At 40.9% G+C, this 14,426-nt stretch overlaps 1 protein-coding gene across 1 annotated transcript; it reads right to left on the minus strand.

The window, feature by feature from the left end:
• Positions 1-1,741: 1,741 nt before the first annotated feature.
• On the minus strand, positions 1,742-9,633 carry LOC311116667 (uncharacterized protein). The gene is made up of 2 exons (XM_084191723.1): positions 9,024-9,633; positions 1,742-3,585 (listed from the first exon to the last, which is right to left on the minus strand). The coding sequence occupies exons 1-2, from the start codon at positions 9,394-9,396 to the stop codon at positions 2,570-2,572; spliced, it is 1,389 nt and encodes a 462-aa protein (XP_084047849.1). The 5' UTR covers positions 9,397-9,633; the 3' UTR covers positions 1,742-2,569.
• Between the last annotated feature and the right edge of the window lie 4,793 nt (positions 9,634-14,426).

The following is a 14,426-nucleotide window of genomic DNA, read 5'->3' on the forward strand; positions in this document are numbered from 1 at the left end:
TGATGCTGGTTCTCTGTGTCTATGATGCTGGTTCTCTGTGTCTATGATGATGGTTTTCTGTGTCTATGATGCAGGGTTTTCTGTGTCTATGATGCTGGTTCTCTGTGACTATGATGCTGGTTTTCTGTGTCTATGATGCTGGTTTTCTGTGTCTATGATGCTGTTATTCTGTGTCTATGATGCTGGTTTTCTTTCTGTTAATGTGATACAGATTTTCTGTGTCTATGATGCTGGTTTTCTGTGTCTATGATGCTGGTTCTCTGTGTCTATGATGCTGGTTTTCTGTGTCTATGATGCTGGTTCTCTGTGTCTATGATGCTGGTTCTCTGTGTCTATGATGCAGGGTTTTCTGTGTCTATGATGCTGGTTCTCTGTGACTATGATGCTGGTTTTCTGTGTCTATGATGCTGGTTTTCTGTGTCTATGATGCTGGTGTTCTGTGTCTATGATGCTGGTTCTCTGTGTCTATGATGCTGGTTTTCTGTGTCTATGATGCTGGTTCTCTGTGTCTATGATGCTGTTTCTCTGTGTCTATGATGCTGGTTTTCTGTGTCTATGATGCTGGTTTTCTGTGTCTATGATGCTGGTTCTCTGTGTCTGATGCTGGTTTTCTGTGTCTATGATACTGGTTTTCTGTGTCTATGATGCTGGTTTTCTGTGTCTATGATACTGGTTTTCTGTGTCTATGATTCTGGTTTTCTGTGTCTATGATGCTGGTTCTCTGTGTCTATGATGCTGGTTTTCTGTGTCTATAATGCTGGTTTTCTGTGTCTATGATGCTGGTTTTCTGTGTCTATGATGCTGTTATTCTGTGTCTATGATGCTGGTTTTCTTTCTGTTAATGTGATATAGATTTTCTGTGTCTATGATGCTGGTTTTCTGTGTCTATGATGCTGGTTCTCTGTGTCTATGATGCTGGTTTTCTGTGTCTATGATGCTGGTTCTCTGTGTCTATGATGCTGGTTCTCTGTGTCTATGATGCAGGGTTTTCTGTGTCTATGATGCTGGTTCTCTGTGACTATGATGCTGGTTTTCTGTGTCTATGATGCTGGTTTTCTGTGTCTATGATGCTGGTGTTCTGTGTCTATGATGCTGGTTCTCTGTGTCTATGATGCTGGTTTTCTGTGTCTATGATGCTGGTTCTCTGTGTCTATGATGCTGTTTCTCTGTGTCTATGATGCTGGTTTTCTGTGTCTATGATGCTGGTTTTCTGTGTCTATGATGCTGGTTCTCTGTGTCTATGATGCTGGTTTTCTGTGTCTATGATACTGGTTTTCTGTGTCTATGATGCTGGTTTTCTGTGTCTATGATACTGGTTTTCTGTGTCTATGATTCTGGTTTTCTGTGTCTATGATGCTGGTTCTCTGTGTCTATGATGCTGGTTTTCTGTGTCTATGATGCTGGTTCTCTGTGTCTATGATGCTGGTTTTCTGTGTCTATAATGCTGGTTTTCTGTGTCTATGATGCTGGTTTTCTGTGTCTATGATGCTGGTTCTCTGTGTCTATGATGCTGGTTTTCTGTGTCTATAATGCTGGTTTTCTGTGTCTATGATGCTGGTTCTCTGTGTATACAGTGCAATGGTGGAAATAAATAATTCAGGCACTTGTGATGTTGGGCTGAAGCTACTGAACCAGAAATTGATGGAAAAGTTTTTGTTTTTCAGACCTAAAGCTGTTTTTCTTTTAACTAAATAGCCAACAATATTATACTAAAACGTACAAAGAGAAGTAAGTGTTGATTGATTAGTGAAGATTTTTAATGAGTGAGAATAAATGATTTACATCTGTATTTAAGGCAATTTCTTATTCAGTCAGTCAGTCAAACAAACAGACAGTATCAAAATAAGCATCTAGCTCATTAATGCTCCTACATGTAACAACACATAGATGTATATAATGAACAGACTAGGTCTATACTGCTCCTACATGGTGTAACAATACATCATATAGATGTATATAATGAACAGACTAGGTCTATACTGCTCCTACATGGTGTAACAATACATCATGTAGATGTATATAATGAACATTCATGAGGTAGTTTCCATCCATCTTTAGCTTGAAAACTAGAACACAAATGAAGTCAACGAAACACAATAACTAACTTAAAGAGGTTTCAAGGTTAAAATCAAGAAATACACATTGGATTCATCAATTTAATCATTTACATGTTTTAAATATCCAAATCATATAATGAACATCTGAGGGTTCATTCAGTACTTGTATTCCATCAATCCAAATTAAACTTTTTAAAATTGTAATTTGATTTTAGACGTGATCATGTCTCGAGAGGAAAAAATCCAAACAAAAGTAAGCCTATTTCTGAGTAAGATTTCAAATTTTTTACATTTTAGTCATTTTAGCAGATGCTCTTATCCAGAGCCTTACAGTTAGTGAGTCAATACATTTTCATACTGGCCCCCCGTGGGAAAAGAACCCACAACCCTGGCGTTGCAAGCGCCATGCTCTACCAACTGAGCTACAGGGGACAATATCATAAACAATATGATTTCATTTAAAAATAAATATTCTGTCATGTGATTTAAGGTCCTTTGTCCAGGAAAGTATGTTAAGATTTCTCTCCAGAGTGTATTCTCTTCTTATGTTTGTTCAGGCTCCCTAACTGGGTAAAACTATTTCCACAATGAGAGCAGTGGTGTGGTTTCTCCCCTGTGTGTGTCCTCTCATGTGATTTTAGGTCCTGTGATCTTGAAAATCTTTTTCCACACTGGGTACATTGGAAAGGCTTTTCTCCTGTGTGTATTCTATTATGGTTGTTCAGGTTCCCTAACTGGATAAAACTCTTTCCACACTGGGAGCAGTGGAAAGGCTTTTCTCCAGAGTGTATTCTCTTATGTTTGTTCAGGCTCCCTAACTGGGTAAAACTCTTTCCACAATGAGAGCAGTGGTGTGGTTTCTCCCCTGTGTGTGTCCTCTCATGTGATTTTAGGTCCTGTGATCTTGAAAATCTCTTTCCACACTGAGAACATTGGAAAGGCTTTTCTCCTGTGTGTTTCATCTCATGTTTTTTTAAGTTCCCTAACTGGGTAAAATCCTTTCCACAGTGAGAGCAGTGGTGTGGTTTCTCCCCCGTGTGCGTCCTCTCATGTGATTTTAGGTGCTCTGATCGTGAAAATCTCTTTCCACACTGGGAACATTGGAAAGACTTTTCTCCTGTGTGTATTCCTTTATGCTTTTTCAGGCTTCCTAACTGGGTAAATCTCTTTCCACACTGGGAGCAGTGGTGTGGTTTATCCCCTGTGTGTGTCCTCTCATGTGATATTAGGTGCTCTGATCGTGAAAATCTCTTTCCACACTGGGAACATTGGAAAGACTTTTCTCCTGTGTGTATTCCTTTATGCTTTTTCAGGTTCCCTAACAGGGTAAAACTCTTTCCACACTGGGAGCAGTGGTGTGGTTTCTCCCCTGTGTGTGTCCTCTCATGCTCTTTTAGCTTCCATAACCACTTAATACTCAAATTACACTGGGAGCAGTGGTGTCGTCTCACTGGTTTGGGCGTCTCTGGGTCTGGTTCCCCTGAAGGACTCTTCTTCCGTCTGTCAGAGTGAGAGTCTGGCCTCTCTCCTGCCAAATACAGAGTATTTAGTTAAACAGAGAGACCTAAATGAAATCTCCTGCTCTTCTTCCTATCAGATTTAATCCAGACTATATCCCTCATTATAAAACCATAAATGTGGATCCTGGATGCTGTTCCATTTGAATTATCCCTACACATCCACTGTCCACAGCCAGCCAGGTTTTTTCTAAACTAATCTCCACTAGAAAGAATCATCTAGACATTATTACCCCATGTTTCTAGTCTAACAGTTGGTTTGTAACAGATGGGATTTATATAATCCTTGCTATCTGCCTCTCCCACCTCTACAACTGAGCCATTTTGTTTGTAAAAAAAATATGTATACAACTTATTTGCTAAGTTGGCCGTATTGTACATTCCTCCACGTTACTCCTTTTTTAGCTTCAAGACGCTGGAAAATACAAAAAACTAAAAAGTAGATTGTGCTGATTTATTGGCACATTGAACTGTAGTTTACAAACTCAGTGGAAAAAACAATGACGTCATATCTGAATTCTGCCATCTTTATGTTTGCCATTGGAATCTGTCAATGCTTACCTGGATACATGCTTGCTTTACCATTCAACAGTCAAGGAACTGTGTGACAAACACTTGACATTTTGAGTATAATACATTTAAATGTTTTTTTTTTTTGGAGACTTCAGAAATATGTTGAAACAGTCCATGTGTTGAATTTCATTTGACATAATTCCCTGAATCTGAATAGTTCCAGAATGTGAATAGTTCCAGAATCTGTATAGTTCCAGAATCTAAATAGTTCCAGAATCTGAATAGTTCCAGAATCTGAATAGTTCCAGAATCTAAATAGTTCCAGAATCTAAATAGTTCCAGAATCTGAATATTTCCAGAATCTGAATAGTTCCAGAATCTAAATAGTTCCAGAATCTGTCTAGTTTCAGAATCTGTCTAGTTTCAGAATCTGAATAGTTCCAGAATCTGAATAGTTCCAGATTCTAAATAGTTCCATAATTGAAATAGTTCCAGAATCTGAATAGTTCCAGAATCTAAATAGTTCCAGAATCTGTATAGTTCCAGAATCTAAATAGTTCCAGAATCTAAATAGTTTCAGAATCTGAATAGTTCCAGAATCTGAATAGTTCCAGAATCGGAATAGTTCCAGAATCTGAATAGTTCCAGAATCTAAATAGTTCCAGAATCTAAATAGTTTCAGAATCTGAATAGTTCCAGAATCGGAATAGTTCCAGAATCTGAATAGTTCCAGAATCTAAATAGTTCCAGAATCTAAATAGTTCCAGAATGTGAATAGTTCCAGAATCTGAATAGTTCCAGATTCTAAATAGTTCCAGCATTGAAATAGTTCCAGAATCTGAATAGTTCCAGAATCTGTATAGTTCCAGAATCTAAATAGTTCCAGAATCTGTATAGTTTCAGAATCTGAATAGTTCCAGAATCTGAATAGTTCCAGAATCTGAATAGTTCCAGAATCTGAATAGTTCCATTCCTGATATTACTACCAGTGTTTTATAATGGTTTCCCACCATGATATTGTGATATGTATTCATTTCAGTCATTAACTTTGTATCTGTTGATTTGTGAATGCTGTACATGCTAGCTAGTGGCTGTACTTTTCTCTCTACACGTCGTCATTGGGCTAGCATGGCTATTCATGTCCCCTTTTATTGTTCATTTGTACTGTCACGCCCTGGCTCTGGGGACTCTCGTATGTTGAGCCAGGGTGTGAGTTTCTAGTTTTTGTATTTCTATGTTGGCCAGGGTGGCTCCCAATCAGAGACGGCTGAAGCTCGTTGTCTCTGATTGGGAGCCATGCTTAGGTAGCCGTAAGGCATTCGTTTGGTTTCTGGTTCCGCCTGTCTACTGTTGCTGTTAGTTTTGCTCCTCTGTGTTGAAGACACAGCTGCTTGACCTCCTTCTATAGGCCTATATCTGTAGAGCAGTAGTAGCCTATCTGAACTGGGCTAATTAGCCTCCTTCTATAGGCCTATATCTGTATAGCAGTAGTAGCCTATCTGAACTGTGCTAATTAGCCTCCTTCTATAGGCCTATATCTGTATAGCAGTAGTAGCCTATCTGAACTGTGCTAATTAGCCTCCTTCTATAGGCCTATATCTGTATAGCAGTAGTAGCCTATCTGAACTGGGCTAATTAGCCTCCTTCTATAGGCCTATATCTGTATAGCAGTAGTAGCCTATCTGAACTGGGCTAATTAGCCTCCTTCTATAGGCCTATATCTGTATAGCAGTAGTAGCCTATCTGAACTGTGCTAATTAGCCTCCTTCTATAGGCCTATATCTGTATAGCAGTAGTAGCCTATCTGAACTGGGCTAATTAGCCTCCTTCTATAGGCCTATATCTGTATAGCAGTAGTAGCCTATCTGAACTGTGCTAATTAGCCTCCTTCTATAGGCCTATATCTGTATAGCAGTAGTAGCCTATCTGAACTGGGCTAATTAGCCTCCTTCTATAGGCCTATATCTGCATAGCAGTAGTAGCCTATATGAACTGGGCTAATTAGCCTCCTTCTATAGGCCTATATCTGTATAGCAGTAGTAGCCTATCTGAACTGTGCTAATTAGCCTCCTATAGGCCTATATCTGTATAGCAGTAGTAGCCTATCTGAACTGTGCTAATTAGCCTCCTTCTATAGGCCTATATCTGTATAGCAGTAGTAGCCTATCTGAACTGTGCTAATTAGCCTCCTTCTATAGGCCTATATCTGTATAGCAGTAGTAGCCTATCTGAACTGTGCTAATTAGCCTCCTTCTATAGGCCTATATCTGTATAGCAGTAGTAGCCTATCTGAACTGTGCTAATTAGCCTCCTTCTATAGGCCTATATCTGTATAGCAGTAGTAGCCTATCTGAACTGTGCTAATTAGCCTCCTTCTATAGGCCTATATCTGTATAGCAGTAGTAGCCTATCTGAACTGGGCTAATTAGCCTCCTTCTATAGGCCTATATCTGTATAGCAGTAGTAGCCTATCTGAACTGGGCTAATTAGCCTCCTTCTATAGGCCTATATCTGTATAGCAGTAGTAGCCTATCTGAACTGTGCTAATTAGCCTCCTTCTATAGGCCTATATCTGCATAGCAGTAGTAGCCTATCTGAACTGTGCTAATTAGCCTCCTTCTATACGCCTATATCTGTATAGCGGTAGTAGCCTATCTGAACTGGGCTAATTAGCCTCCTTCTATAGGCCTATATCTGTATAGCAGTAGTAGCCTATCTGAACTGTGCTAATTAGCCTCCTTCTATAGGCCTATATCTGTATAGCAGTAGTAGCCTATCTGAACTGTGCTAATTAGCCTCCTTCTATAGGCCTATATCTGTATAGCAGTAGTAGCCTATCTGAACTGTGCTAATTAGCCTCCTTCTATAGGCCTATATCTGTAGAGCAGTAGTAGCCTATCTGAACTGTGCTAATTAGCCTCCTTCTATACGCCTATATCTGTATAGCGGTAGTAGCCTATCTGAACTGGGCTAATTAGCCTCCTTCTATAGGCCTATATCTGTATAGCAGTAGTAGCCCATCTGAACTGTGAGGTGGACAATTGTTATTTTAGGAAAGTAAAAAAACGAATAAAACAATAGACTGTAAAGCTTTGAATATGCTACACATCGAAACAACAAATATATATGTTTTTCTAATTTGTTATAGGCCGTTTTTAAAAACACGTAACGGTGGATCATTTGGCAAACATTGATAGTTTATTGATGGCGCTGGCAGCGCCCAGTGGGAGGTTTCCTTCTCTCCCCTCTTTCTACTCTCTGGTCTGAATGGGTCTCTCGGATCCGAACCACCACGGGTCTGTTTGGGTCTGTTTCTCACGTGCCTTTTCGGAACGGTTCTTACTGTCCTCGGGTCCATTCAGAACGGGTCTCTGTTTAAAAAAACTTGTATTTATGCATATCGGGTCGGAAAGCCACGGATCCATTTCGGAACGGGTCCTACGTTTTGGACCCGTGAATCTCTCTACTTGGGATATTTTTTTTAATATATACTTTATATTTTGGAAAGATTTTTATTGTCTTTTTCTGACTACAACGACTTACTTAGAGAAAGACAATAGACAACTTAACATTTCCTACATTATTTCTACAAACATTAATGACATCACCTGCTCAGACCCACATGTTCCCACCATATCCACCCATCCTGTCTGTCTCACAATCAGATTTTCTCTCCTTCCTCATCCTTTGAATATCTCCAGTGCTTGTAATATTTTATGCCATATGGCTTCAAATTGAACTATTCTGTTTCTCTCTGTAGCCCACATTTTGTTCAATATCTAGATAATAACGCATTTGATTCATCCACTGTCATAACGATGGAGGGTCATTTGATTCATCCACTGTCTTAACGATGGAGGGTCATTTGATTCATCCACTGTCTTAACGACGGAGGGTCATTTGATTCATCCACTGTCTTAACGATGGAGGGTCATTTGATTCATCCACCGTCTTAACGATGGAGGGCCATTTGATTCATCCACCGTCTTAACGATGGAGGGTCATTTGATTCATCCACTGTCTTAACGATGGAGGGTCATTTGATTCATCCACTGTCTTAACGATGGAGGGTCATTTGATTCATCCACTGTCTTAACGATGGAGGGTCATTTGATTCATCCACTGTCTTAACGATGGAGGGTCATTTGATTCATCCACTGTCTTAACGATGGAGGGTCATTTGATTCATCCACTGTCTTAACGATGGAGGGTCATTTGATTCATCCACTGTCTTAACGATGGAGGGTCATTTGATTCATCCACCGTCTTAACGATGGAGGGTCATTTGACTCATCCACCGTCTTAACGATGGAGGGTCATTTGATTCATCCACTGTCTTAACGATGGAGGGTCATTTGATTCATCCACTGTCTTAACGATGGAGATATAAGAAAACTCAGGAAATATTTTTGGACATCATTAACCCCTTACTTCCAACATAGGCAGATGTGGTGGATTAAGACTCAGCCCATGCTAAGTCTCAATATCTCTAGCTTCAACTGACGGATTTTGATGGAGATTATTTTTAATTATGTTACTTAGATTGACGCACGGGTGCGTCAATAAACTCTTAAGGAATTTAAATAACCTGTAGTAATTATTTTTTTATAAATTTAATCCAGATCAAAATTATCCTTCTTTGTCTTGACACGAGTCACACACGAGTTGTTTTATGCTTTTATGTGATGTCAAGCACAGACACTGAGTAAAGCACTACAGAAAGAGATATTCAGATGTTTACAAAGGTAGTGAAATATATAATGTGAAGCATTTGATCCATTAACGTTTTGTTGGCCGCCCCCCACTCTTTGTAGATTTAACAATTCCTACAGAACAACATATTAAAGTTTAGACCTTCATTAGAATGGCCCTTTAAAACCACACATCGGTTCAACAACTGCAGAGTTTGTGCTCCTGTTTTTAATATATTACTCACTGTTGTTAATCAGATCTCCAGTCTCTTCTTCTTCTTCTTCCAATGTGACAGTAATCTCCCCCTCTTCCTTTATTCCAAAAATGTCTTCCTCTTCTTTCACTGCGACAGTCATCTCCCCCTCCTCCTCTTTCACTCTGAACGCGTCTCCCTCTTCTTTCACCGTGACATCCTCCTCCTCTTTCAATCTAAAAGCTTCTTCATCTTCGGTCAATTTAACGTCTTTCACTTCTTCTTTCACGGTAACAGCCTCAACCTCTACTTCTTTTTGTATTGTAACATCCTCCTCTTCCTCCTCCTCTTTCACTATAGCTTCTTTCTCCGTCCAGCAGACCTCCTCTTCTTTAGCAGGAGGAGAGTAGCTTAGTGAGCTCATGGTCGGGGATGTTAGCTAGATAGCCAGTTAGCATTAGTGACTAGGCTACTGCTAATTTACCCAGCCAGCTAGCTGACTAACAACAACGTAAATATTAAATAGGGTAACTAGCAAGTAGATACGACAAGTGTGTTTAAAACACAGTGGCTAATATACACCGAAAGAGTTTAAAGAGCTTCAATGTTTTTTTTGGCTATGAAGCTACGGAGGTGATTGACTAGCTGTTGTTGTTGAAGAAGCGTCCCGTCCACTAGATTATACGTCACACTGGCAGCATCGCCTGAAACAGGCACATCGCCATCTGCTGGGTGGGAAGGGTAACACAGTCAAGGGAAATGTTCATTTTATTTTGAGACAAAAAAGTTGATTTTTCATTTATTTCATTAAATAATATTATATAGAGACGTACAAAGAGAAGCATGTGTTGATTAATGAATATCTTTAATGAGTGAGAATTTAAAACAACCTACCATACTAAGGCAACTAGGTCCAAACTGCTCCTACATGGTGTACCAGTACTGAGTAGGTCCAAACTGCTCCTACATGGTGTACCAGTACTGAGTAGGTCCAAACTGCTCCTACATGGTGTACCAGTACTGAGTAGGTCCAAACTGCTCCTACATGGTGTACCAGTACTGAGTAGGTCCAAACTGCTCCTACATGGTGTACCAGTACTGAGTAGGTCCAAACTGCTCCTACATGGTGTACCAGTACTGAGTAGGTCCAAACTGCTCCTACATGGTGTACCAGTACTGAGTAGGTCCAAACTGCTCCTACATGGTGTACCAGTACTGAGTAGGTCCAAACTGCTCCTACATGGTGTACCAGTACTGAGTAGGTCCAAACTGCTCCTACATGGTGTACCAGTACTGAGTAGGTCCAAACTGCTCCTACATGGAGTACCAGTACTGAGTAGGTCCAAACTGCTCCTACACGGTGTACCAGTACTGAGTAGGTCCAAACTGCTCCTACATGGTGTACCAGTACTGAGTAGGTCCAAACTGCTCCTACATGGTGTACCAGTACTGAGTAGGTCCAAACTGCTCCTACATGGTGTACCAGTACTGAGTAGGTCCAAACTGCTCCTACATGGTGTACCAGTACTGAGTAGGTCCAAACTGCTCCTACATGGTGTACCAGTAGGTCCAAACTGCTCCTACATGGTGTACCAGTAGGTCCAAACTGCTCCTACATGGTGTACCAGTACCAACCTGCTCCTACATGGTGTACCAGTACTGAGTAGGTCCAAACTGCTCCTACATGGTGTACCAGTACTGAGTAGGTCCAAACTGCTCCTACATGGTGTACCAGTACTGAGTAGGTCCAAACTGCTCCTACACGGTGTACCAGTACTGAGTAGGTCCAAACTGCTCCTACATGGTGTACCAGTACTGAGTAGGTCCAAACTGCTCCTACATGGTGTAACAGTACTGAGTAGGTCCAAACTGCTCCTACATGGTGTACCAGTACTGAGTAGGTCCAAACTGCTCCTACATGGTGTAACAGTACTGAGTAGGTCCAAACTGCTCCTACATGGTGTACCAGTACTGAGTAGGTCCAACCTGCTCCTACACGGTGTACCAGTACTGAGTAGGTCCAAACTGCTCCTACATGGTGTACCAGTACTGAGTAGGTCCAAACTGTTTTGGACAAGTCTCTGAATGTCTTTGAATGGCCCAGCCAGAGCCCAGAAATGAAACCGATCGAACATCTCTGGAGAGACCTGAAAACAGCTGTGCAGCGACTCTCCCCATCCAACCTGACAGAGCTTGAGAGGATCTGCAGAGAAGAATGGGAGAAACTCCCCAAATACAGGTGTTCCAAGCTTGTAGGGTCATACCCAAGAAGACTCAAGGCTGTAATCGCTGCCAAAGGTGCATCAACAAAGTACTGAGTAAAGGATCTGAGTACCTATGTAAATGTGATATTTCCAGGTCTAACAAAAGCCACCGTCTTTCTATTATCAATTTCCCTATAAGCTGAAAGTCTGTTGTTAATTTATTTACTGTAAAATAGCATTGTATCTGGTCAAATACCATTTTTTCCAAAAGTTTACTAAGGTTTAGCAACAGGCTGATTGGTCGGCTATTTGAGCCAGTAAATGGGGCTTTACTATTCTTGGGTAGCGGAATGACTTTCGCTTCCCTCCAGGCCTGAGGGCACACACTTTTTTGTAAGCTTAGATTGAAGAGATGGCAAATAGGAGTGGCAGTACTGTGCGCTATTATCCCCAGTAGCTTGTGGAGGATTCCCCAGTGGCTGTGCCACTAGAGATCCTGGTTCGAATCCAGGCTCTGTCGCAGCCGGCCGCGACTGGGAGACCCCATGGGGCGGCGCACAATTGGCCCAGCGTCGTCCAGGGTAGGGGAGGGAATGGCCGGCAGGGATGTAGCTCAGTTGATAGAGCATGGTGTTTGCAACGCCAGGGTTGTGGGTTCGATTCCCACAGGGGGTATGAAAAAATAAATAATGTATGCACTAACTGTAAATCTCTCTGGATAAGAGCGTCTGCTAAATGACTAAAATGTAAATGTGTAAGTTTGCCACTTGTTTGCTAAGAGTAGCCACTTCGCCCCTGTAGTTCACTGCAAGCAAACAGTTAATACATTGAAAGTTCGGGCGGTCCACATAGTCCCGGAATAAAGCAAAAATAAACACAGCTCCTGCAGCGTTGAAAACGTCCAATAGCGTCCTCCATTTGAGACGGCCGGCCAGCTAGGATTTCTGGGCTTCCTTGTCTCTCTCCTTACAGGGAATTCTAAAAAAAAATAACACACAAAAATGGCGAAAACTAAAAAGATGTGTCCTCCTTTAAATCCTCTCAGAGCGGTGAACACGAAAGCTTCGTCTTTGCACATGCTGCTGTTGGTAGCAGCATCGGCTAATGTTGGTAGCTATACAACGCAGTTTCAGCCAGGTCAGGTAGCAGGGAATACAGCCACAATTAGCGTGGGACACCTCCGCGGTCCCAGCCACTAAGGGCTAACCGCGCAGCGGGCTGTGTTCAAGCTGTTCGTGGAAAAACCCTGCTAGCTTGATAGCTACCAGCTAGGCTAATAGCTAGCTACGGCAAACAACTTGAGACGTTTTGGCAGGATCCCGGGACAGATAGTAGCGGTCACAGCAACTGTGGCTAACAGCATTGCGGGATCCATAATAAAAAGGTATATAAAACAAATTGTATTTCATAGTTTTGATGTCTTCACTATTATTCTACAATGTAGAACATAGTAACAAATAAAGAAAAACCCTTGAATGAGTAGGTGTGTCCAAACTTTTGACAGGTACTGTAAGTATTCATACCCTTTACTCAGTACTTTGTTGAAGCACCTTTGGCAGCGATTACAGCCTCTAGTTTTATTGGGTATGACGCTACAAGCTTACCTGTATTTGGGGAGTCCTTCTGGAAGGTTCTCCCATCTCCACAGAGAAACTCTGTCAGAGTGATATCGTATCTGAAGATTATGTCTTTGTTAAATGTTTTTCATGACGGAATGGAATGTTGGTTGTTCAGGCCAGAGGGGGGAGGTTTTATGATGTTATTTGAAATGTGCCGCTTGGAGGGTGACGGCCGAGGGGAGACTGGTGATTGGCCAGAAGAAGGGAGTAGCCCCTCCCTTTGCATTGTTTATAAATAGGGGGTAAACGATTAGACGGCAGAACGACCATATCAATCTGGGAAGTCGTTCTCCAGGCAACGCGTGTCTGTAATTTATGCTGTAACCTCGTGATATGAATAAAAACTTCTGACACGATGCAGCATAACGGACTTTTTGTTGGCAGCGATAATGGCCACCATTCATCATATACGACAGTGACCATCGGGTTCTTGGTCACCTCCCTGACCAAGGCCCTTCTCCCCCGATTGCTCAGTTTGACATTTCCTTCGACCTCATGGCTTGGTTTTTACTCTGACATGCACTGTCAACTGTGCAACATTACATAAACAGGTGTGTCCTTTCCAAATCATGTCCAATCAATTGAATTTAACACAGATGGACTCTAATGAAGTTGTAGAAAAATCTCAAGGATGGTCAATGGAAACAGGAAGCACCTGAGCACTGTATGATGCAGGTTCTATGTGTCTATGATGCAGGGTTTTCTTTCTGTTAATGTGATATAGATTTTCTGTCTATGATGCTGGTTCTCTGTGTCTATGATGCTGGTTCTCTGTGTCTATGATGCTGGTTTTCTGTGTATACAGTGCAATGGTGGAAATAAATAATTCAGGCACTTGTGATGTTGGGCTGAAGCTACTGAACCAGAAATTGATGGACAAGTTTTTGTTTTTCAGACCTAAAGCTGTTTTTCTTTTAACTAAATAGCTAACAATATTATACTGAGACGTACTAAATGTTGATTGATTAGTGAAGATTTTTAATGAGTGAGAATAAATGTTTTACATCTGTATTTAAGAAAATGTCTTATTCAGTCAGTCAGTCAAACAGACAGTATCAAAATAAGCATCTAGCTCTTTAATGCTCCTACATGTAACAACACATAGATGTATATAATGAACAGACTAGGTCTATACTGCTCCTACATGTAACAACACATAGATGTATATAATGAACAGACTAGGTCTATACTGCTCCTACATGTAACAACACATAGATGTATATAATGAACAGACTAGGTCTATACTGCTCCTACATGGTGTAACAATACATCATGTAGATGTATATAATGAACAGACTAGGTCTATACTGCTCCTACATGGTGTAACAATACATCATATAGATGTATATAATGAACAGACTAGGTCTATACTGCTCCTACATGGTGTAACAATACATCATGTAGATGTATATAATGAACAGACTAGGTCTATACTGCTCCTACATGGTGTAACAATACATCATGTAGATGTATATAATGAACAGACTAGATCTATACTGCTCCTACATGGTGTAACAATACATCATGTAGATGTATATAATGAACAGACTAGATCTATACTGCTCCTACATGGTGTAACAATACATCATATAGATGTATATAATGAACAGACTAGGTCTATACTGCTCCTA

This window comes from Coregonus lavaretus, assembly GCF_964263955.1.
Source record: "Coregonus lavaretus genome assembly, contig: HAP1_SCAFFOLD_119, whole genome shotgun sequence".
NCBI classification, from domain to species: domain Eukaryota; kingdom Metazoa; phylum Chordata; class Actinopteri; order Salmoniformes; family Salmonidae; genus Coregonus; species Coregonus lavaretus.